Genomic DNA, 22359 nt, shown 5'->3' with positions numbered 1-22359 from the left:
GGGTGGGAGGAGAGGGAAGGAGTGGAGAGGAGGGGGGAGGAGGAGGGAGGGAAGGAAGAAGTGGGGAGGGCGGGTAACTGGCGACTCGTTCGAGAGGCCAGCTGCCATACTCAGAAGCTCACATGCAGAGACACACTTGACACACACTAGCACAGACACAGCCCCCAGGACTGTCTGAGCACCTTGTGTCCAGTGGCCCTGCCGCCCCGACCATAAGGGGTCTTGACCCTGAGCCCCCTCCCACAGGCTGGTGTTGGGGAGGAGCACACAAACCGTGAAGGTGGTGAAGACCCAGTCTCTGGGGAGCCCCTTGGTCTTCCTAAACTTGTCATTGATGTGGCGGTTGAGGCGGTCCATGCTCCACACTGTGTCCTCTTTGAGCAGCACGTACAGGGGGCTCTTCTTCTGCATAAACTGAGGGGAGTACAGCACCTGGAGACCACCATCCCAGGATGCCCAGACCCTCCAGTGACCCTCTCAACCACCAAGTCTCCCACAGATCCTCCTGGAAGGCCCCATGTGGACCCTTCTCATTAAGAACTTTCCATAGAAACCTCTGCCCACAGGGGTCTCTTTGCTGAGCTCCTCATGGAGACCCCTCCCAACTGCACTTCCCAGGCTCCACCTCTACCCAGGGCCCACCTGGCTCCACCCTTCCCCTCCATGACCACACCCCACCGTGACCTCTCAGGGCCTGGTCCTGCCCTAATTGTGCCCACTCTTTGTCCATCCCTGAACCCATCTCCCCAGAGAAGGCCTGGCGTCCAGCGGCCTCTCACCATCAAAGAGAGTGGGCCACTTCTGGGTCTGAGCTTCTGCCCATACCTGAACTCTTCTCTGTGTTCCAAGCAATGGTTGTGTCCCCAGGCTGCAGAGACGGCCCTCATCTATGGGCTACCCTTACCTGGTTAGTCAGGTGGCCACTGAGATCGCTGGAGTGGGGGTCATAAAGGCTGAGGGTGAGGCGGGCGTAGCCATGGCCAAAGAAGACCATGTAGGGCATGGCGCAGGCAATGAGCAGGTAGGAGCGCACATCAAACTTCTTCCCATCCAGTAGCAGTGGATTCTGGATGTACCTGGGGGGACGCATGGGGGTTGAGTACATGGCCAGCCTAGTTTGTATTCCCTTGCCCTCACTTGGGCCTAGACCACTTCCTCAGCACCAGTTGTCCCGGGTGTGATCTGTGGGCCCTTTCTTCTGAAGGGACATTTCTGAGCCTGAACAGCTCAGGGAATTGGGAGGGAAGACCTGGCCCCTGAATCTCAGCCCTCTGCACATGTCTGAGGTGCCCCAAGGTGCGGTTTTCACTAGATGCCCTGAGGGTGGGAGCAGACTGGGCCCCGTGGGCAGGGAGGACTGCCTGGAAGAGGGAGCAAGGGAGGGGTGGTCAGCTCTGGCTCCAGGCCTGACGGCTGGGGCTGGCTGGGCTGGGGTTGGGGGAGACGCTGGCCTTCCTGCAGGACAGAGAGGCAGGGCCCAGGCTTGGCCTATGTCCAGGAACCTGTGTGTGTGTGTGTGTGTGTGTGTGTATAGAGGAGCAGGCATCTCCTCTGCAACCTGGACAAGATGTGACACCCTCACCTCTGCTGGCTATACAGACAGCCCCATTCCATGACCAAGGACTCCTCTATGGGCCCTGTGGTCCCCCCAGCCCTCCCAGGCACCAGAGGGGCGCATGGTCAGCCCCAGCCTGAATGTCACCTTTGCACGACCCGCGCCTGAGGCGCCCTGAATGGCATCTTGCGGTAGATGGGGTCGTCCTCGATGCTCTGGGCCTTGACTTGCAGAGCAGCGACCTCCTCCTGGTTCCGGAGCAGAAAGATGCCTTTGCCCTGGTTGGAGGCAGTGGGCTTGCAGATCCATATCTGATTTTCTGTAGGAACAGCTGCGTGAGCTCCAGGTTAGCCTCGCCCCACTCTGACCACGCCTGTCACGGCCCTGGCCACGCCCCGGGGTGACCACACCCATGCTCCAACTGCCCTCCAGGCCATGGTCCCGCCCCTCCCCCCGGCTCCACCCTTCCCCTCCATGGCCACGACCCCCGTGACCTCGCAGGGTCCTGCCCTGCCCTAATCCTGCCTGGTCCTTGTCCATCCCTGAACCCATCTCCCCAGAGCAGGCCTGGCGTCCAGCCTCCTCTCACCATCAAAGAGGGTGAAAAAAGCCTCTCTGTCATCCCTGATGTCCAGACGGTAGGTCTCTGGGAAAAATTCTTCCATTTTCAGGACCCTAGGGGAGCAGGGAGGTGGGGTGGGGTCGAAGGGCGGGCTGTCCCCTCCCCCCAGCTAGGCCAGCCAGCCTCACTAGGGGACTGACCTGCGGGAGCAGGGGGACAGTATCCATGGGAAAGCTGGTTGCCTCTGCCCCACAAGCCAACGCCTGCACCTGCTGTTCCCTTGCCAGGAGCAGTGTTTTCTGGGTCCTTGTAACCTGGCCTCTCTACAGGCTGTAGGCTGCCTCACCCACACCCTGGCCCCTCTCCCACCTCACCGGTGCACTCCAACCCACACCGGCTCAGGCACTGTGAGCGGACAGTTGAGAGCTGTGTCCCCAGGCCAGGACGGTGTCCAGCATGCAGTGAGTGGTCTGCATAGGTCCCTGAACATGCTTGCCTAGTCCACACCTCATCCTCTGTCTTAGGGGTGCCCTTAACCCCTTGTCGTTGACCATCAGGCCATCCTTCCATCTAGGGCGGAATGGCTCAGCATCTACCTCTGTGGCCAGAGGTGTTCTGGGCTGTTCCATGTAAGCTCCTCAAGGAAAAATGCTGCGTCCTTTCTAGATCTGTACCCCAGGGGGGACACAGGGCCTGGCCTGAGTGGCTACTTAGTAGTGTATGGAGAATGGATTGGTGGGTGTCTGGAGAAGTGAATAGATGGCGATGTGGATAGGTGGGTAGTTGTATAAATGGATTTTGGAAGTAGGTAGATGGGCCAGTGTTCCGGTAGATAGATGCCTGGAGGGAGTAGACTAGAGTTGTTGAAATGGGTAGTTGTTGAAATAGGTGGATAGCTGGATATGTACAGGTAAAGGTGATGTCATGGATGGCCGGGTAAGCAGGTAGGCTGCCTGCCTGGTGGGGGTGGACGGGGAGGCAGATTAGTGGACAGTTGTTCATGCACAACTGTGTGGTGGGTATGGGAGGATTGGGGGAACAGTTGTGGGTGGGTGGACGACAGTGGGTGTGTGTACAGATCACTGGGTGGTCCATGGGGGTAGGTAGATGCAGTGGATGGCAGGCAAGGAGACAGAACGGTGAGTGGATGGATTCCAGGGAGGGTCAGGACCAGTGACGGACCTGTTGGATGGGGTGCATATGGAGCCTAGAAGAGGACAGTGAATGGGTTCATGGGACAGGGTATGTGGACGACGTATTATTGCTCTGAAGGACACAGGGATATGTGGTGGGTTGATGGTGGGTGCCCTGGGGGACGAGGGCAGGCTTACTTGGCCTGGGCACATAGTGATGTCTTGTGGATCTTGTTCACAACCCTTGAGTATTCCCTCAGGGCACTGAGCAGCCCGATCTTGGTGGTGAGGAGCTTGTTGTTCGGAATCTGGTACAGCAGCTGCTCACCTGATACGGCAAAGTCCTGGCTGGCATGCAGCGCTGTGGGCCAGGGCTGCCCAGGCCACCACAGCCTCCCACCATGGCCTCCACCTCCCAGAATGGAAGACAATGGCATCCCTTTGCCCCTGGTTCAGGACCAGAAGGATTTTGCTGGCTGCAGGCCAGAGCCCGTGGCCCCTCCCCTGCTACCTTCCCGGAAGCTGTAGTAGTTGTCTCTGCACTTGACCTCACACCACTTCAGCTTATAGTCCTCTCGCCGGCTGTCCTGGATGCGCTGCCAGCCCTTGCTCTTGCAGTAGGAGCTGATTCTGCAGGGGCACGGGGCAGCGGTGACCCTGGGGGTCTCAGGGACCTGGGAGTGGGTAAGCATGCTGGGGGTGGGGATGTGGAGGCTGGGCTGGGCCTTGAGCCTGACTCCCCAACACCCCCCACTCACATGGAGGCCCCATTGGTCCCTCCAATGTAGAAGTAGGGCCCCTGCCCAGTGCTGTGTGGCTGCTTCTCCCCCTCCAACAGGTGTCTCTCCAGGAGAGTGGTCCGAGGCCTGGCAACATCAGTGTCATCCAGGAGGTCTGTGGCCAGGTGGGAGGGGTTGCGGTCAGAGGCTCTGGCCTGGCTGGAGGCTCTCCTGTCCCTTAGCCCTGCCCCAAGCCCACCTGCATCTTGTCCCAGCTGGCTCAGCGAGTGTAGGAGCTGCTCCTCTTGGATGCTCCTCATTGGTCTCTCATGGGCCCAGCCTGTGAACAGGGTGGGGTCCGAGGGGGGGCGCTGGGGGAGGTGCCCATCCTGAATCTGGCCATCCTGCCTGTTTCTAGCAGCTTCTGGGCAGTTCCCCCAGTCATCTGGGCTCATTTCAGCCTAGGCTGAGTCCTGACCAGTGGGCCTGAACCTATCTTGGGCCAGCAGGCAGTCATCACCATTTAGGGCCAGACTTGGAGTGGGCAGGGTCCCTGCTTACCAACAGGGCAGGGACTCCATGCAGGGGAGGGCTAGGGTGTGAGGCTGGACCTGGGAGGAGACATGGTGCTGGGATGTGCTCAGGAGGGTCACAATGTCTATCATGATGTCATGGATGACCCACATCAGGCAAGGGAAATGGGGCCAGGCTGTCCTGGACAGAGGCTGGGTTCTGGGGCAGGCAGGGGCCATGCCTGCTATGGCTGCCCATCAGGGTGGTGCCCCCAGACTATGGAGGGCAGCTGTGCTCCCTCCCTGTGCCTGTTCAGACCCCAGTCGTGCTGCCCTCTGCCCTGCTCAGCTGGCCTGGACCTCATACCCAGTGCATGGCCTTCTTCTGGCCGCTCGCCCAGAGAATGGCTATATGTGGTCTGCCCATGGGACTGCTTTCCTTGGGGATGGGATGCCTGCCCCAGCGAGGCACTGGCTGGAGGATGGGGGTGGAGCCAAGCTGGGAGCTGCATTCACCTGGCCCTCGGGGGTGGCTCTGCCGGACCCCCGCCATCCTGGACCGCTTGCCTCTCTTCCCACTAACATGGGTCCGAGTGGGTGGCCCCTGACGGTGGATGAAGCGGCTATGGCTGTGGGCTGCAGGCATGGAAACCCCGGGGCAAGGGCACCTCTGGGAGGACACCACCCCAACCCGTCTGTGGGGCCTCTGGGCCATCTGTGGTCCTAGCCCTGGGGAGGAGTGCCTCCTGGCGTCCTGGACGTGGGCTTCAGCTTGCGGCGGGCTCCTGTCTCTGTGGTGACTGTGGTGCCTGGTGCCCTGTGGAGGCAGGGCCATCTGTACATCCTGTTTATCCCAGGCGAGGCTTTCTCTGCAGGGACCGTCTGTCTGGCTTTGCCATGCTTGGCCTCGGTGGTGCCGGCTGTAAGGAGGGCTGCTGTCAGGTCTCTGTGGGCCTGGAGGGGTATGCTGGCCCTAGGTGGGGTGCCTCCCCGGAGCTGAGGTGGCTCTGCAACATGAGGCCTGGCAGTCAGGTGTCCAGATCATCCTCACTGCTGCTCCAGGCCCTGCTCCAATGGCCATGTCCCCTTCTAAGCACCCTTTCCCATGCGGCCAACTTGGGAACATTTCAGGGAATTTTAGCCATTTATTAATGGTCCCCTCCCAATTTGGGGGCTGCTTGGGAGGTAGGGACTTTCTAAAGCATTGAAAACACGGAAGGGGGAGAAAGGCGAGCACACTGTAGAGTCGGCAAGACAAAGCAGGTGCCAGCAGAGAGTCGTCCCTCAGAAAGGACGATCATTTTGCAGACAAACCAGCTGGTCAGCCAAGAAACAGGCTAGTCAATCCCCATGTAGGACAGAAGAGGGATAAAGTGTGAAGAGCTGTCATCCTGACTATGGGAGCTGGGCTGGTGGCTGAGGGTGGGCAGAGTGATTGTGGACAACCCCAAATCCCTTGCCTCAGTCTTGGCCTACGCAGAATGAGAGGTTTCCTTGGAGGAGGCTAAATGTGGGTGCTGGCCCCGGCCCGGCATGGCTGGGGGGTCACAAGCCTGCTGAAAGCAGGGAGAATACCTGTGGGTGCCATCTCCACATGGGCTGGAAGACCCTGGCCCCCTCCACAAGGTGCCCAGAACCCAGCAGCAAGTCCCAGGAGTCCTGCTGGGGGGCATAGGAACCCCCACCCAACATACTAATCTTCAGTACCATCCCTCAGCACTCATGGGTGAGTGGCCCCAAAGTCAACACGCATCTGACAGAGACCTTCACAGGTGTGAGAGCCCCACACACGGTCACGCACACAGATAGTGTGAGTGCGTGGGAGACACGGGACCCAAGGGAGCCTACCCTTGGAAGGTGCTAGGTGGTGAAGAGGAGACTGGCTTCCTGAAAGGGGGTTGGCTGCAGGCACAACAAAGGGACAGGGGTGAGAGGGCTCGTGGAGATGGAAAACGCAATGGAACGGTCGGAAGTTCTGGGAGAGAGCGCAGGAAGAACGAAGAGATGGCAGAAGGATGAAAATGGAGCTAAGCTGGCATCTGCGGGCGCCAGACTGGCAGGAGCCCCGAGAGGTGGAGGGGCTAGGGGGCTGCATGTCAGAGCACCTGGGCCAGTTCCCGGGCAGCCCGGCCAGTGCATCTGGGCCTCACTTTGTTCATCTGTAATGCAGGCCGGCAGTGGCCACAGCCTAACCGGGGCAGCTGTGAGGATGGTCACATGTCAACGAGGACTTGCCGGGGCATTTGGGCGTGACTTGGGAAGGGCAGGAAGACAGCAGGTGTAGAACAGGGTGATGGTGAGCTCTGGACAGAGCAGACTGCGTGCAGTGGAGCGAACCTGTCCTCCACCATCCAAAGCTGATGGATATGTGAGCACAGCAGAGATGGGGCTGCACCTGAGCTGGCTTCCCTAACTTTATGTGGACGTCTGAAGGCCCTGGTTATACCTCTTCACTTTTAGGGAAGACCTACGTTAGGACCTGCTTTTACAAAGAAAGGTGAAAAGGGGAAACGGTGTGTTCCTATTTCCACGAGTCCTCTAGGGCCAATGAGCAGCCGGCTGGGCCTGCCCATTCCTTCCTGGGGCACACCCACATCCTGCGTCCAGCCCTCTGGGCTTCTCTCGATTTGGGTTTTGCATCCACTAGCAAGACGTATCCTAAGGTTTCAGAAAAGCCTAAGAGAAGTTATTTTAGGGTCTGGGAATGCTAAGATTTTTTTTCCATATAAATTAATGGCACTTGGCTTTTTGCTTTGCGCCATCTCAGCTTACGAAAGCCTTCATAGGAGTGCTCTGCTGCTAGTGGGAAAACCTAGGTTTATTACTTTCACAGAGAAGTAAGCCATGAGTTATTGTTTCTTGTCATTGAAGTTAACAGAGATTAAGGGCAGAAAAAGGGACTGTGGGTGGGCACGCAGGCGGTGCATTGTGGTGTCTGCACAAGGCTGGTGGAGTGACAGGTGGGCATGTGGTGCGGGTGTCAGACCTCCCGGCTCCGTGAGCCTTCTGCCTTAGCGCTTGCACTTTTCAGGGTTTCTCTGGACATAATTCTAAATACAGAGACAAAGCTTTGTGGTCAGAGACGTTGAGGGCATGCGTTGATCCCACGGGTGAAGGATGGCCACCAGACAAGACAGGGCTGTGGAAGCAGGGACCGCACTGCCGGGGGCAGGGGACAGCTCGACTCTACAGTAAATTTTGAAATAAACTTTTTACCTGGTGAGGTAAAAAGACCGGCAGGAAGCAGCACCCTGGTGTGATGAAAGGAAGACCCCGGTGAACCTGCAGAACATGTCCAAGCAAAGGAGATGTCAGGGTCCTGCCTGCGTCTTCTCCTCAGACACACGAGTGCCGTCATAGGTGCTGGGAGGTGCTGACACTGTTGGGTGGGTTGGGGCCTCCTGGCTGGGGGTGGACTCTCTGGGAGGGCGGCCTGTGTGGGGCTGGTCCGGGAAGACAGACCTAGTTCTGGGCAAGGGGGCTCGTCCTGAGGAGCCACCACCCCCAGAAGGTGCACTCCTCTCGGCCTGGCCCGAGGGCTCGTGATCCTCATGCAGCAGCTCTGGGGGTGTGGGTCGCCCCCAGAGGGGGCTCATCTCAGTCAGGACTCCCCTCTCCTGACCCTCCTTCATCTCCCTTCTGCTCCTGGGCAGAGTCCTGAGAGAACCCACGGGGTCTCCGGTGGAGAGGGTGCACAGGACGGCGGCCACGGCCCTCACGCCCAGCAAGGACTCGCGCCGCTGGCCCACCTCTCCCTCTTACCTGCCCAGCAAAGTGGTGTGAGTCCTCTGCCGGGGGAACAACAGTGGTGGCCTGGCAACAGTCTCTGGGCAACAGCAACCCTGTGGCCCAGAGGTGAGGGGAGCAGGGCAGGCACAGGAGGCCAGGCTCTGAGGGGAGCTGGGCAGGGGGCTGTGGGAGGGAGGGAGGATGGGGCTTGGCCAGAGCCAGAGCCATGGTGTGCATGGTCCCCACCTGGGCCTTGGGTCCTCCACAGGAGCACCCCGCAGCCTTCCGAAGACCCCCAAATCCATGGTAGGACCCCAGGACCTGACCCTGTGCTCTTTCATCTCCTGTCACTACAGCCTCTCCTGTGTAGTGTCAGCCCTCCGGTCACACAGCCTCATTACCCTCAGAGTGTCCTGTGGGTCTCAAGGCTGTGTCTGCCTATGGTACCCTAACTTGTGGGGCTGGAGGGTGGCCCCCAAATGAGCCCATGTCTGAAGCCCCAGAACCTGCAGATGTGACCTTACTTGGAAAAAGGGTATTTGCTGATGTGGTCAAGGATCTTGAAGGGAGATCCTCCTGGATTAGCTGGAGGCCCTGCATCCTCACAAGAGGGAGAAAGAGAGAGGAGACCCGGGAGAAACCACGTGAAGACGGGAGCAGGGGCTGGTGTGGCCACAGCCCAGGGAGGCTGGAAGGGCAGGAGGGGGCGTCCCCTAGAGATGGGAGAGAGTGCCCCCCGCCCCCACCTGCATCTCTGACTTGTGCCTCCTGGACTGTGAGAGAATACATTTCTGTGATTTCAAGCCCCCCGTCTGTGGTTATTGGTCACATGGCCCCAGGAGACAAACATATCCCTTAAACTGCTCCTTTTGAGGTCCTGTGGATGATCCCCACAATGGCGAGGCCTCTCTGACTCCACACAGAGGCTGATGCACCCCCAGGCTCCTTGCCTGTTTGTGCCAGTGCTGGGGGCTCCAGGGGTCCGTCCTGCTGGACTATGGTCTCTGACTCTGCCCTGAGGTGGCCGTGCATCAGCCTGGATGTCAGAGAGCTCATCCAGCCAAGCCCCCAGCCTGGGCCTGCTGGGGCAGCGGTGGGTATGGGGAGTGGGGCCCCTGGTCTTCTTGGTGGCCTGAGCACAGAACCCCCTCCAGAATCTGTGCTCCCTCCCCATATCAACTCTGGGGGCCCAGGCCCCTTGGAGGCACCCAGGCTGGGCCAGCCCACCACCCTGGGTCCCCAGCCTTTGCCGACACAAGATCTTGAACTCCAAAACCCTGCCTCATAACCTGTCCAACTGGATGGTGTGGGCGCCGCCCCAGCCTTTCTCATGATGGTAATGGCCTGGGGCTGGGCACGTCACTGCGCATCTGCACCCTGGAGCGAAGCAGGGGAATCATTAACTTGCCATGGGGCAAGTGGGCAGCCCAGGGCCTCCAGGCTGGGGGCCGAGCCCTTCCTGCAGGGCTGGGGGTGCAGGGGAACGGCCCAGCCACTTCCTGCCTGGTTGTGTAGTTGGTGCCTTTGCTGGGACCAGGCTGTGCCACCTGGACACTGGGCCTGGAAGTCCTCCTGTCTGATGGCGTGCAGCCCCTGGCCTCTGGTACTTCTGCTTGGCTCCTGCAGGTGTCTGCATGGCCCTCTTGGACATCTGCTCCTAGAGGCCTTCCTGGGCCACTGTAACCCCACTCCCCCACCCAAGCACCACCTTCTTGACTGCCCAGGCAGCCCTCCTAGTTGACAGGCCCTGCCTCCCAGCCTCATCACCATTGCCCCTCCTTCTCAGGCATGTTCCTCTTCCCCACAGTATGCAGGATTGTGCGAATCTGCAAAAGGTTCTCAGGAGAGATTTGGTAATGGAAGGAGAGAAGGTGGGGAGGAGCTTCCCCAGAGTCCCCAGAGGTCCCCTCCTCCTCGACTCTGGCTGCTGAGCACTTGGGCCAGACGTAGACCCTAGGACCTAATTGGAATTCTTAAGGGAAGGAAGGGGCTTTAGGGGTCAGCCCTGAGGCTGAGGATGGATTAGCATCCAGAAGTTTGGTTTGAGGATTACTTTAGACAGGGGACATGTGCATGAGTACCTAGTGGGTAGAGGAGAGGGGAGCAGGGAGGGGGGCTTCAGGGTGGGAGCCCAAGATTAAGGGCTGCCTGCCCTTCGACCCCCATGGTGATGGTCTGGCACCCGGAGGGTGCTCCCTAAGCTCTGGAGATGGGCCTGTGGGGACCGGGTGGGGCCCTGGGCTAAGGCTGTAGAAGAAGCAAAGGTGGCCTGCACCCCCTCCACTACCCATCTCACCCTTTCCCCGAGCTTCTTGCTCTAGGCAGAGGGGTAGGGTCTTATCCAGGGGGTCTCTGCGCCAGCAGTCTGCAGTGTCCTGGTGCTGCCTGGGGCGAGGGGCAGAGCATGGGTGCGCGGCTGGCTCTGCATGCCCTGCCTTGCCCTGGGTTGGAAGTTTGAAGATCTGGGGCTGCTTTGGTCTTGTCGTCCTCAGGCCCCGCTCGGCCGGGCTCAGGTGTGTAGAGGGGTGAGGGGTGAGGTCACTTCCCTGGAGAGGGCTCTAGGCGGGGCTCCAGGAGAGTGACTGACTATGGCCCCTGGGCTGGTTTCTGGCTTCAGGGCAGTGCCGACAGCACAGTACGGTGTCTGCCTCACCTGCTGGCAGACCCTCAGGGTGGGGCCGCTGGACCCCTGCAGCCCCACTCACCCACACACCTGAGAGGAAGAGAAGCCAGCCACCTCCATACCTCACACCCTTTATTATGCAGAGAATCCGTCATGGCTATGACAGAAAGGCCAAAGCCTGGGAAGGGCTCCCTGGTCTGGGTCATGGCCTGGGTCACAGCGGCTGGGGAGGACCCTGCCTGACCTGTGCCCTGCAGGGGACACAGGGGCCCCGGGCCTGGGCAGGTGTGCACCGCCTGGCTCAGCCACGAGCGGGCCCACAGGCCTCGTCCTCCCCCTGGTGTCCCCGCAGGGGCTCCTCCTCGGCGGTGGTCAGGCCATGGATGAACGGCATTACCAGACAGTATTAGACACCAGAACCCAGATCTAACCGTGTCTGGTAAGACGCCCATCAGCAGGCTGTGGTGCGGGCGGCCTCCAGGCGGTGGCACTTCCAGGACAGGAGTGCGCTGCCCATCCTGCAGCACCCTGAGGAAGCAGTGAGACCTCGTGAGACCCCCAACCCTCCTGAGTTGCAGAGCGGTCCCCAGGAGCCACTATCCCCTGGTGTCTGGCTGGAGCCTCCCAGGACCTGTGTTGCCCGGGGCTGCCCTGAAGAGGCCTTTCCCACAGATCCAAGCCCCAGCAGCCCCAGCAGCCTCTAGGTGCGTGTGTCTGTGGGTGTAGCTGGGGAGCGGGCAATCTGATTTCCCTGCACTTGACTCTGAGTATGCTCACTGTGGCACCCTCACCAGGTTTCTGAATGGTTCTTGGCTGGTTAATGAGTAACAATGAGGCCAGGGACAGACCCCTCCTCCCTCCCAAGAGGCCAGCTGGGACCCAGTGCAGGGTGGGGTTCCCTGGGCCCAGAAGGGCCACCCCTGTGCAAGTCAGCTGGGCAGGCCTGGAGACCGGCGTCCTGGCTTCAGATCAAAAAGATAAAACAAAGGCCATCCCGGCCTCACTGATTTTGGACAATGTTCTCATTCTCAACTGCAACACCGTGGGGGCTGGTGGGGGGAGAGGGAGACTCTGTCCTCGTTGGGAAACAGCACAGCGTGTCTACTACATTCCGCCTGTGGGTTTGGGCCGGGGCACCTGCCACACCTTTGTCCTTCCTGCATCTCTGGCTGACCAAGGGAGTGAGTTCCCCTTTGTAGGGTAACAGTCCTGATGTGAGAGAGGTCACTGCCCATGGCTGGCCCTGCTTGGCTGGGGCTTCTAAGGGCCGGGCTAGCTCCCAGAGGGCCGGCCAGGGTGCCCCAGGACCCACAATGGGACGTCTGACCCTGCACGGTGGGCAGGAGGGGCTGAGAAGGGAAGAAGGGCATGCTGCCTGCTGCCAGCTCCATACCAGCCAGAAAATACATTTCTGTGGCTGCTGACCCCGTCCCAACATCTGTTTGTGCTGAAAGCCCTCAGCCTAGCCATAGCATGCGCACTGGGCAAGGCAGGCAGGGTGGGGTGTGGGCCAGGCCCCCAGGACGATATTGGTGTCTTGGACAGGACTGGTGGTCCTCTCCAGCCCTGGAGTCCTAATCCTCCTGGTCTCTCCCAGGTATCAGAGCACTCTGAGAACTCTGCTCAGAGGGAGAATCGGGGCCCCCGGCCTGGGCTCAGTGGGACAGCAAAGGGGTGCCCGCTTGCAGGTGGGTTGGGCTGTGGTGCTGAGACAGGCCTGTCGACCCATCCCTGAGCCAGCCCTGGGCCTTGGCCCATCTGTGGAGGCCAAGAGCTCAGGACGGGTGTCCTCGGGCTGCTTCCTGGTGGGCAGGCAGTGGGTCACCTTTGAACATCGTTACCAGACAGTGTTAGAGTCAAGCCAAGAAATCCAGCACTGTCCGGTAAGATGCCCACAGAGGCCCAGGTGCGCCTCGGCCCGAGGACAGGGACAGACTTCTGGGGTCCACCCCTGGGTAGGCAGGGTTCAGATGGAAGTGGGTGAGGATCCCTGTGATCCCTGTGTGGGGAGGCCTCCCTGAAGAGCAAGGAGACCTGGGGCTAGAGCTGCTGCCAGTCTGCAAGGTGGCCCTCCCACCCCGGGGCCACCCCGGGGCCCAGGCTGCCTTTGCCCTCCAGACGCTTTGTTGTCGCCTGCTCAGTCCACACCTGCCAGGTGTGGTGGCAGCACCTGCTTGGGGACTGTGGGCAGAGCCCAGATACCTGAGCGTCCTAATCCAGGATCAGCCTGGGTTGGGGGTTGCTCAGTGCAGCTGCAGGACAGCTTTCCTTCTGGGGGGCCAAGAAGGAGTGCTGGGATACATCTGGGCCCGGGGGAGGGGTCATGTTTCTGCCCCATAGCCCCACCTGGCAGGATGGGATGTGGGAACTTTGAGTGGGTGGGCTGACTCTGTGGGTATCTGCTGGGGAGCTGTGGCCTGCAGAGAGCTTGCGTGGGGAGAGGGAGGGGCGTGGGGGCTGAGTGGGGGAGGGCGGCCCCGTCGTTGCGCGCAGGGCCCCGCCGTCATCATTACCAGGCAGTATTAGAGACCTGACACCATCCAATGCTGCCCAGTAAGATGGCGATGGCCGCCCCCTATTGGGTCTGGGGGCCGCCCAGCTGGGGACTCAATGGGAGGTGATCAGCAGCCTGACCTAGAACCAAGTCCTCTTGGGGCACAGAGGTGGGGAGGAATCTGAGAGGGATGGGGTCTCAGGAGAGGCCCCAGTGCCAGGCAGACCACAGCTCTAAGGACCAAGCATGGGAAGGCTGGACTGCAGTGCCAGGAAACCCTCAAAGGCCAGGACCCCAAGGTGACCTCCTGCCCAGCCAGCCCTGCCGGGCTCAGCGGGGCCATCAGCTCTCAGTGTAGGGTGAATACCAAGGAGAGCCAGATGTCCTGGCCACAGGAGGGTGGTCCCAGGGAAAGGCCTGGACATCAGGCCCGGCCCCCTCAGGGTCCAGGTGAATGTGAATGTGAGTGTGTCTAAGACCAGGAGGACTGCTGAGGCCGGACAATGAGCCTCTGTCTCCTGGACGCCACCCTAACGGCTGCCGCCAGCCCAGCCCCCTCCTGCCCTTGTCAAGGGCGTGGAAGGGTGTTGGGACAAGGATGGAGCAGGCCACGGCTCCCGAGGCAGGAGGGTACCAGGGGCCCCCTCAGGACCCATCCCCCATGCAGGGCAGGAGCTCCTCAGGGCCAGATCCTGCACCCTGCTCACCAGCCAGGTCACAGATGGCTCTGTGTGCCCGCCCCACTGCTCCGAGGCCCTGTGGTTCTGGCCGCTGTTGGCTGTGCGGTCTGAGGGTGAGCTGGCAGTGGGCCTGAAGGAGGGTGTAAGAGTGCAGTCACTCCTGCTCCCGAGCACAGAACACAGGATGACAACTGCAGCCCCCGGCCCCCGAACAATGCCTGCACAGGCCAGGCCAGTCCTTGGAGTTCAGAGTGGGGTCAAGGAGGCGGGCAGCTCCATGCCCACACCTGGGGCCCCTGCCCTGGAAAAACAGAGGAGGCTCTTCCTCCCTCTGCCTCTTCTCTGCCTGCCACACGTGACACCTGGACCCGGAGAGAGGGCCAGAGCAGCTCAAGTTTTCCAGCACCTTCCACCCACAGAGGCTGTAGGGAGGGGGTGTAGGCCCATGCCCATTCCCCCCAGGCTGTCCAGCTGACCACAACAAAGACTGTGTCCACTTGCCTGGCCAAGGCCGAGTTCTCTGGCTTTGTCCTTGGGAATGGCCAACATTTCTGAGGGGACCCGACCCTAATGTAGGCCGTTTTGGGGGGACAGGTGAGATGCCTGCCCTCCACCTGGGAAGGAGGCCTCCAGGTGAGTATGTCCAGGCTCAGGGGATGGACCTCACTGTCAGGCTCCTGCCCTGTGCCCCTGTCACCACCTCCCACCCGTCCTGGCTCCATACGTCACCTTTCAAGGTCTCTCTCATGGACCCTGTAAAATCAGTGTGCTGGAGGTAGGCAATTTCACCTTTCTCTGAGCTAAGTGAAACCATCTCAACTTTGCTTTCAGAGGTGAGTTAAATTTCAGCTCCACTCTCTGCTGCCAGGCTACAGGGGGAGGCAGTGGGGGTTGGGTATCCAGGGTCCCTCCCTCATAGCCAGCCCACAGTGCACAGACTGGCCTCCCGCTGGGTGGCCTCTGGAGCCAGGGCCTGGAGTCCCTAGTGTCCTTGGCCACTCCGGGCCGGCCCAACTTTGGGAGCGCCAGAGACCCTGGAGTCCCCACAGGCCCAGAGATGGCCTGGCTGAGAGCCTGGTGAATAGGCCTCCCCAGCTGTTTGCTGCCCACCATCAGCCCTACCTTCTCACCTGGGAGGTGAAGAGGTGCGTGGACGGACACGCGGACAGACACGGGGACAGAGCCGGGGCAGGTCGGGGGGAGGTGGGTGGCAGAGTGCTCCCTCCTAAGTTCCAGGATAAAATCCCACTCTCTTCCTGAACCCAGAACCTGGCCTTGGCCTCTGATTGCGGCTGAGCGCGAGGTCAAGAGCCCAAGCGTCCCACGTCTGGGGCAGACAGGAGTGGCAAGTTTTATGGGGTGATACGCAAAAAGTGAAAATAACCCTCCCCGTCTCAGACTGCCTAAATGGAGCTTTCTCTGCCAGATGTCGCAGGGGGAAGCCAGCCTTATGTCGGTCCCGGATGTGGGGTCTGGTTAATCATCACCATCCCAAGCAGGCTCAGCTCGGAAAAATCAAGGAATGAATCAAGAAGCCCAGAGCAGCACCCTCCAGGCTCCTCTCCCACCGGCCCTTGGCCGTCCCACCTACACGGGCACAGAGCTGGGTGGGGAACGCGATCCTGGCGATCCTGGCGTGAAAACCTAACTTGCGGGGTAACCTGCCTGACGGGCCTTAATCAACGTTGAGGGCCGCACACAGAACAAAGCCCTGAAACCCAACCCCTGTGTGCTGCGCAGATCAGCCCGCAGGCCCGGAGGCCGCTGGGGGTGAGGGGCGGCGAGCGCTGGCCCGACTACACCCGGGCGCTTCCTGCACGGCCGCCATTTCCCGCACACGGAGGGAGGGCACGGCGGGCACCGGCTCGCAGCCCTCCCGGGGCGCGCCCACCGTCGGCCAGCCGGGGGCACAGAGGCTCCTCGGGGTGGGGGACCCCTTTAGGCCATTCACTTCCTCTCAGACTCGCCAGAGACGGTCTTACGCGCTGGTTTTGCAGAGAAGGCATTTGCAAATGACCAAAATGTCGGAAAAGTAACAGTGGACGGTGTCCCTATCTTACAGCTGTTTTGCACTTTCATAAAGGAAATGCTTTGCACTTATTTTGGCCAATTCGACACCCTGCCAATTGCTCTGACTTGTAAGCATTTCATCTGGGTTACTAGAAAAAAACAAAACAAAACAGACCTAAATTTTCAGACAGCCTAAAAAAGGCCTAGAATGCTCCCACTGGATTAATGAAAACATGGTATTTCTGTGCCCTAAACGAACCATGAGCTCTGCATTATGCCCCAGACAGTTAGCATCTCCTCGCAGCAATGTTATCACCTCTAGAAAAGCCAGTGACTCGGATCTGTGGGAGCCGCTCTGGGGCAGCCACGCGGCAAGTTCAAAGCCGGGCACACACCGCTGAGGTGGCGGGGCCGCACTCTGCTCCGGCTCGGGTCTGTGGGCCGTGACCACAGACACAGCCGAGGACCTGCCCCAGCAGGGGTGTTGGGTGAGGGGCTGGCCCGCACCTTCTCCGAGGTGGTTCCGGCTTTGTTGGCGCCTCAGACGCAGGCGTGAAAGGCCTGAATCCAGGTCAGACCGGCTCTGATCCCGAGCCCTGCTCGCCAGAGCCAAGCCCTTCCCTCCGAGAGCAAACTGCGGAATCCCACCCCGGAGCCCCCCCACCAGGCCCTTCCCCGCACCCTGCGCCAGCCGAGGAAACAAGGGGCCTTGGGAGCTGGCACATCGGCGGCCAGCAGGGGAGCTTTCCAGAAGGTCCCGTCACCAGGCGGAAGGCGGGAACCCTGGCAGCCAGTGACCATGAGCTGCCTTCAGGGTGGCTAGAGGACACCCACTGCCTGGCTGCTTCCGCCCGCCGACCTCAGCGGCCCCGGCCAGCCTGAGACAGCTCTGCAGCCCACAGCCCTCATGCTCAGCCAGAGGGGCACCTCCTTGGAGGGGAAGGATCACCCTGGCCCGCGTCTGAGCCCGTTGGCCACCGTCACTCTGTCTGCCCTGGGTCAGCCAGCCACTCGAAGGACTCTCCCCACACAGCAGCCTCCTCAGGCTGCTGGCCGCCGCCTCCCGGCTTGCCTGCCCCAACAGGTCTTGCACCTGAAGGACGGCGGGAGGCCGCTCCCCGACCCCGGCCGGCAGCCTGGCCTGCAGCCTGGCCTGCACGTTCCGCACTGTCCCTGCATCCAGGACCCCCCAGGCCTCAGAACAGACATCAGAGAAGCTTTGGCACCAGTCACCCCGAATACCTGTCAGCCCGTGGTGAACCGCCTGGGTGCCCAGGTTTGGCTTCTGCCCAACCTGCCCCCAACCAAGATCCAAACTCGGAGCGGCTTGGAGGCGGGCGAGGACTGCCGGCCTCCTGGAAAAGACCAGCTTCCTGCCTCCCGCAGCTCAGGCTCCTCACAAAGGGAACTCTTAGGTTTACACGTGTGCAGGTGGACAGCTGGCCTGGTCTTTCAGGGAAGTTTGGAGAGCGACGGGGAACAATGGAGGCTGTGGCGGGTCCTTCTGCAGCTGTGAAGGGCAGGGCAGGGAAGAGACGGTGGCCCCAGGCTCGCCTTACATGTAGGGCCTCACCCCGCCCCATGCAGGTGCCTGCTCACTGCCGACCAATCTCTGCTCCTGGCCGCCGACAGGTGTGTCCCCTGGGCTCCCATAGGCCAGGAGGGAGGCAGCGACGTGACGCAGCGGCAGGGCGGGCGGCAGGCCCCGCACACATTCCTGCCCCCGCCTCGCCCAGCTCGCCCGCCTCGCCCGCCCGCTGCTGCCGGGGCCCAGCTTGAACAAAAACCAGGGAGGAAGGCTTCTGTAGGAGCTGCCATGCATGGAGTATGCAAGCTACCGTCCTGGCCCCTGGGCACCGCCTTGCCCATGAGGAGGGGGCCACTGAGGTCACAGCCTGCACCCTCTGCTGGGCCCCAGGCCTGGCCCCGCAATGGCCCCCTGCACCCCGGGACTGAGGCTCCCATTGATAGAAGGCCAGGCCTGGACCTGCCCCTCTGGCTCTTGGCCCCAGCCCCAGGCTGTGGCAGCAAAGGGGGGGTCTGCCTCCCCTGTATGCCTCCAGCCACGCCCTAGGGCAGGAGGCTGCAGAACGGGGCAGACACGTGTCACATAGACCCACATGTTGGGGATGCCAGGCTGCCGGAAGGCCCCTTCTGCCGGGCAGGGGCCGGTCTGAGGGCCCCGTCCAGTTTGGGGGGGTAATGCGGGGACACTCCCGGCGGAAGGTCCCGTGATGAAACACAGCTTCACGGGTAATTGGCCCCACCAGCAGAGATCCCTGAGGGCCCAGCTGTTTTCCATAACGACCCTGCAGCTCTGCTGTAAACTCCTGGTGACAAAGGGCCTGTCCCCCGGGCTGCCAACGCTGGGGCTTGTTCTACCCCAGGAGCCCAGCTTGGTTCAGCCTCACCTTTCCATCCAGGGCCTGGTCTTACACCAAAGGCTGTCCTCCAGGGTGGAGGTGGCCAGAAGAGCTGGTGGCTGCCTCAGAGGCCCCCCCTGAGGGCGGTAGCCACTTCAGGGAGTGCTGTCCCATCCCTACTGCAAGAGAGGTCCCAGACGATGGCTGGGTGTTCCCCACCCCCTGTCCAGGAGTCCTCATGGGCCTAATCACTGGGGTCCTGGTGGAAGACCCTTTGAATCCACTCTCTACCCCAGAAACCTGGCCTTCTGCCCCAAAGGCAGTGCTGGGGGTGGGAGCACCTGCCTTGCCTCCACAGGGGGCAGTGGGAGTTGGTCTAGTTCCCCTGGTCCCAGCCTTGGAGCTTCAGTGATCTCTGACACTCCGACCTTCCCACCTCCAGCCCCAGGGCAGTGTTGATGAGGGTGACCCACTAGGCATGCCCCTCCTCAGGGCTGTCAGGACCACTCACTCAGGAGGTGTGTGTGGGGGAAGGATGCACCTGGCCTGGCACCTGTGTTTTGGGGAGACTAAGGCATTGCTCACTAACAAAACTCAAAGGCATTTGCCGTTGGATGGGAGTGGGAGGAAGGGCTGCTCGCCGCTGACCCCTGTCTCAGGCCCACAGCCTGACGTCTGCACGCTGCCCCATCCTCTCAGTCACAGAGCTGCTTGGTGCTGCCCTGCATCAGAACCACCTGGCTCTGCCCAGAAATGTCGGGTTGGGGCTCGTGGGCATTCAGAAGCTCCCAGGAGGATGAGGGGTGGCTGCAGGAGGCCACAGCCAGTGTTCACTGAGCCCCCAGAGCCAGGATGTGGTGAGGACAGGGTGGCTCCCCACTCAGTTGTGACATCTGGGGCCACTGGGGAGGACAGGGACAGTCGCCTGTCAGGAAAGGGGCACCCGGGTGAGGGAGAAGTGAAATTTTGCCAGGTCGCAGGCCCGCGGGGTGGATGCCTTTTGCTTTTTGGCCACTCAGTGGAGCCTGGCCTGCTGTGACTACTCTGATCCTGTGGTCAGCTGGCCGAGGAGGACATCGTACTTTCCATTGACTCTAATGCTCACATGCACAGAAACACCCGGATCACAGTGAGCTCTGACGCAGAGTTAAGAGAGCACACTGTTTTCTACAGGAGGTTGAACGAGGAGCCAGATGGTGCTGTGACTGGCGCTCAGCATGCGAGAGACCTCGGCACGCGCTACTCCTGCACAGTGGGCAAGGGCGACACAAACTTGGCCAGCTGGGTGGCTGAAGAGCACTCCACCCTGGGTGGAAAGGCACAGCAGCAGCTGTGCTCTCTAACCAGAGCTCCAGGGGGGCACCAAGGTGCTCTGCGGCTCGGCCAGGTGGCCCCCAGCTAATGGAAACTTCGTTGACTGACTCCAGGGGCTCATGGCTTTGAAGAGAAAGTTTCTGGTCTGGCTGAGCACCTGCTCTCTGACCCTGCACTGACTGCTCACTCTTTTCCTTGCACTGTCCTACTTGAGTCCCAGAGAGAGTAAAAATGATCCAAAGTCAGACTATGGAAATGATTGATCTGCCATCTGGTGCTGGCAAGGGGTCCCAGGAGGGCAGCACATGCAGGATTCCCTAGCATCCTGTCCCTCGGCTTCAGACACATGGTCAGTTGGGACGTTCCCTGTGCTCTTGGAGTTGTCATGGGCAGATCCTGCCAGCAGGGCTGGGTCCCATGGCCCCCAGGTGCTGCTGAGCTCTGCCCATGAACATCTTCCAGACCCTGAGCTTGAGGCTTTTGGTCCTAACCACGCAGCTGTGGGCCACCACCAGTTCTTGGCAGCTGCAAGATCCCAGCACTTGCCCTGTGCAGAGGTGCTGTGAGGGCAGGCTTGGGACCCTTGCCCACACAGGTCTCTCTGGGGGCAGGACACCCCATTCCTCAAGGATGTATGTGGACAAAGGGGCAGTGGGGTAAGGCTTGGAGCCTCTGGCCTCTTGCAAGGGAAGAGCTGTGGTGTCAGAGCCCAGAGTGATCAGCCTGGGCCCAGCCCCCACAGCACATCAGGCCTGTGCCGTTCTGACCTAGAAGGTGGCAGCTGCACCGGGTGCCAGGATCACTGGAGAAACCGCCACATGAAGGCTCTGGCCCAGCCCACCTGCTGGGTGTGGATGTTGCCATGGCACCACAGACAGGGTGGGACAGGAGAGACAGGGACAAGGAAAGGAAGGTCTGACCTGGGAGGGTGACAAAGGCCACCCTCACGCTGGGGGGCACAGGCTGGTGGCAGAGTTGGCCTGAGGGGGCCCAGCCTCCAGCCACCAGTCCTGGCTGGTGCCAAGGCCTGCCTGGGTGGGGCAGGTGGGACAAAGGACTATTGTGTTGGGGCTCCTGGCTACTTCCTGCATGGCAGCCAGTCGCAGCTGCCCTCAGGGTCTCTGCACCCCTGAGGCTCAGCCATGGCCTGGAAACTGGGCTGATGGGGGTCCTACCTCAGTACCAGGGGATTGCCCCACCCCTTGGGCTGTACTGGGTACAGGGAGGGAGAGCCATGGAACCTCTAGAGCCTTGGACGCAGGGGGCAGGGGGACTCTGCTAGGACTTAGCCAGCTCTGGTTTCTGAGGGGACCCAAGCTCAAAGATGCCTGCGCAGGTCCCTCCAGTTCTGGTTGGGCCAGGCTTCTCCTCTACACATGCTGAGTGGCTTCCTGCAGCTTCAGGCTTCTCCATCTGACTCACCTTCTGGCTACAGCAGAGCCAACCCCTGGGGCAGGTGTAGACTCTGGGGCCAGCTACCAGCCCACATATGCTCCACTTTGGCAGCTGTCTCTGGGGTCAATGCCCCTCATGGGAGAGGAGGGTGCAGACGCAGTCACTCACCTTGGGCGGGGGGTGGGGTGGGGTATGGATGGGGAAGGGGCTCCCCTCAGTAATGCCCTAGAACACATTGAGAAACTGGGAAGAAGTTCAAGTCACAGGCCCAGCAGAGCTGGACGCTAGTGTTTGGGGTTGGATTTGGACATTGTGCCCAGGACAAGAGCTCTCCCACAGGGCCCCAGCACTGCCTCCTCAGGGTCTCCCACGTTGGTGTTTCCCAGCTTCCTCACCGCCCCCTCACACCCTGAGCTGTCTGAGGAGCAGTTGTCCCTTTCCACCTCCGCAGAAGGTTGCAGGGGCCCGTGTATTTGGTGAGGATGGGGCTGTAGCAGCCATGCCTCCAGCCTTGCCCAGCAGCTTGGCTTCCAGCCCCTGACCCAGGTGCTCCCTCCTGCCCTGCGGACAGGGAAGCACAGCCTGGCATGCATGTGGCACTGCCATAACTAGACACTGCGCCGAGGGGGCCCTTCTTCACCCACCTTCTTATCTATTTCCATGCCTTCAAGCCCTGGCTCTTCTCACCTGGTACGAGGCCCAGGGACCCGCTCACTACTCCAAGCTCAGAGGACCAGGGCTGCCTCTCCAGCCCTGTGTGGCTAAGCTGGAGGACTGGTCACCTCAGAAGACCTCCGACATGCCCACAGATGGGGTGAAGGTTAACTCCACACTGGGGACCCCTCTCCAAATCTCCTGGATAAATCCTGGCCACCCCTCCCCCATAATCCTGCTCTGGACCACCATCTCAGGGCCTGGCGGTGACACCCACAGGCCCCCCAACTCTGATGCGTTCTCCTGCAATCCGACTCAGTCCTGATCTTGACGCTTTTTGCCTGAGACCCTGTAGCACCTGTGTTGTCCCTGTGTCCCTCTTCCTGAAAGCCACACCTGGTCCTGCCATTCAGATAACATCAGAAGGCTGAAAACCTGTGTCCACTGTACTTTTGCCACGTACAACTGTCCCTGTACTGTCCATTTACTTCTCCTGGTCCCAACTGTCCATTTACTTCTTGAGTGCTCACCCATCCAATCGTCTACAGCCACTGTCACTGAGGTCCCCAGAGGCTTCTGGGATGTCAAATCCACGTCAGCCCTCAGACCTCCTGGG

General features: G+C 60.8%; 1 protein-coding gene and 2 long non-coding RNA genes across 10 annotated transcripts in view; 2 read left to right on the top strand and 1 right to left on the bottom strand.

Moving 5' to 3' along the window:
• The window catches only part of TTLL10 (tubulin tyrosine ligase like 10), a 53654-nt gene that overhangs the window by 9078 nt on the left and 22217 nt on the right, over positions 1–22359 (bottom strand). For 3 of the 8 annotated variants that reach the window (XR_007410858.1, XM_049110468.1, XM_049110469.1), the window contains exons 1-12: positions 17260–17622; positions 8244–8393; positions 7698–7763; positions 4998–5401; positions 4229–4309; positions 4009–4144; positions 3762–3880; positions 3449–3578; positions 2145–2230; positions 1703–1874; positions 905–1076; positions 274–414 (exon numbers count right to left, since the gene is read on the bottom strand). Coding sequence is in view for 7 of the 8 variants with exons in the window: in XM_049110468.1 (XP_048966425.1) it covers positions 274–414; positions 905–1076; positions 1703–1874; positions 2145–2230; positions 3449–3578; positions 3762–3880; positions 4009–4144; positions 4229–4309; positions 4998–5401; positions 7698–7763; positions 8244–8393; positions 17260–17600 (1998 nt within the window). In the remaining variant the exon portion in view is untranslated. The other 5 variants (XM_049110472.1, XM_049110467.1, XM_049110470.1 and 2 more) reach the window with 5 other exon arrangements.
• Positions 1785–5404, top strand: LOC125755138 (uncharacterized). Its single transcript, XR_007410860.1, has 2 exons — positions 1785–1901; positions 2116–5404. It is a non-coding gene; the product is annotated as an uncharacterized LOC125755138 (long non-coding RNA).
• On the top strand, positions 13269–19950 carry LOC125755137 (uncharacterized). Its single transcript, XR_007410859.1, has 2 exons — positions 13269–16419; positions 16535–19950. It is a non-coding gene; the product is annotated as an uncharacterized LOC125755137 (long non-coding RNA).

Source organism: Canis lupus, chromosome 5 (assembly GCF_003254725.2).
Source record: "Canis lupus dingo isolate Sandy chromosome 5, ASM325472v2, whole genome shotgun sequence".
Lineage (NCBI taxonomy): Eukaryota > Metazoa > Chordata > Mammalia > Carnivora > Canidae > Canis > Canis lupus.
Note: the sequence above shows the minus strand (reverse complement) of the source record. Positions and strands in the feature narration are given on the sequence as shown.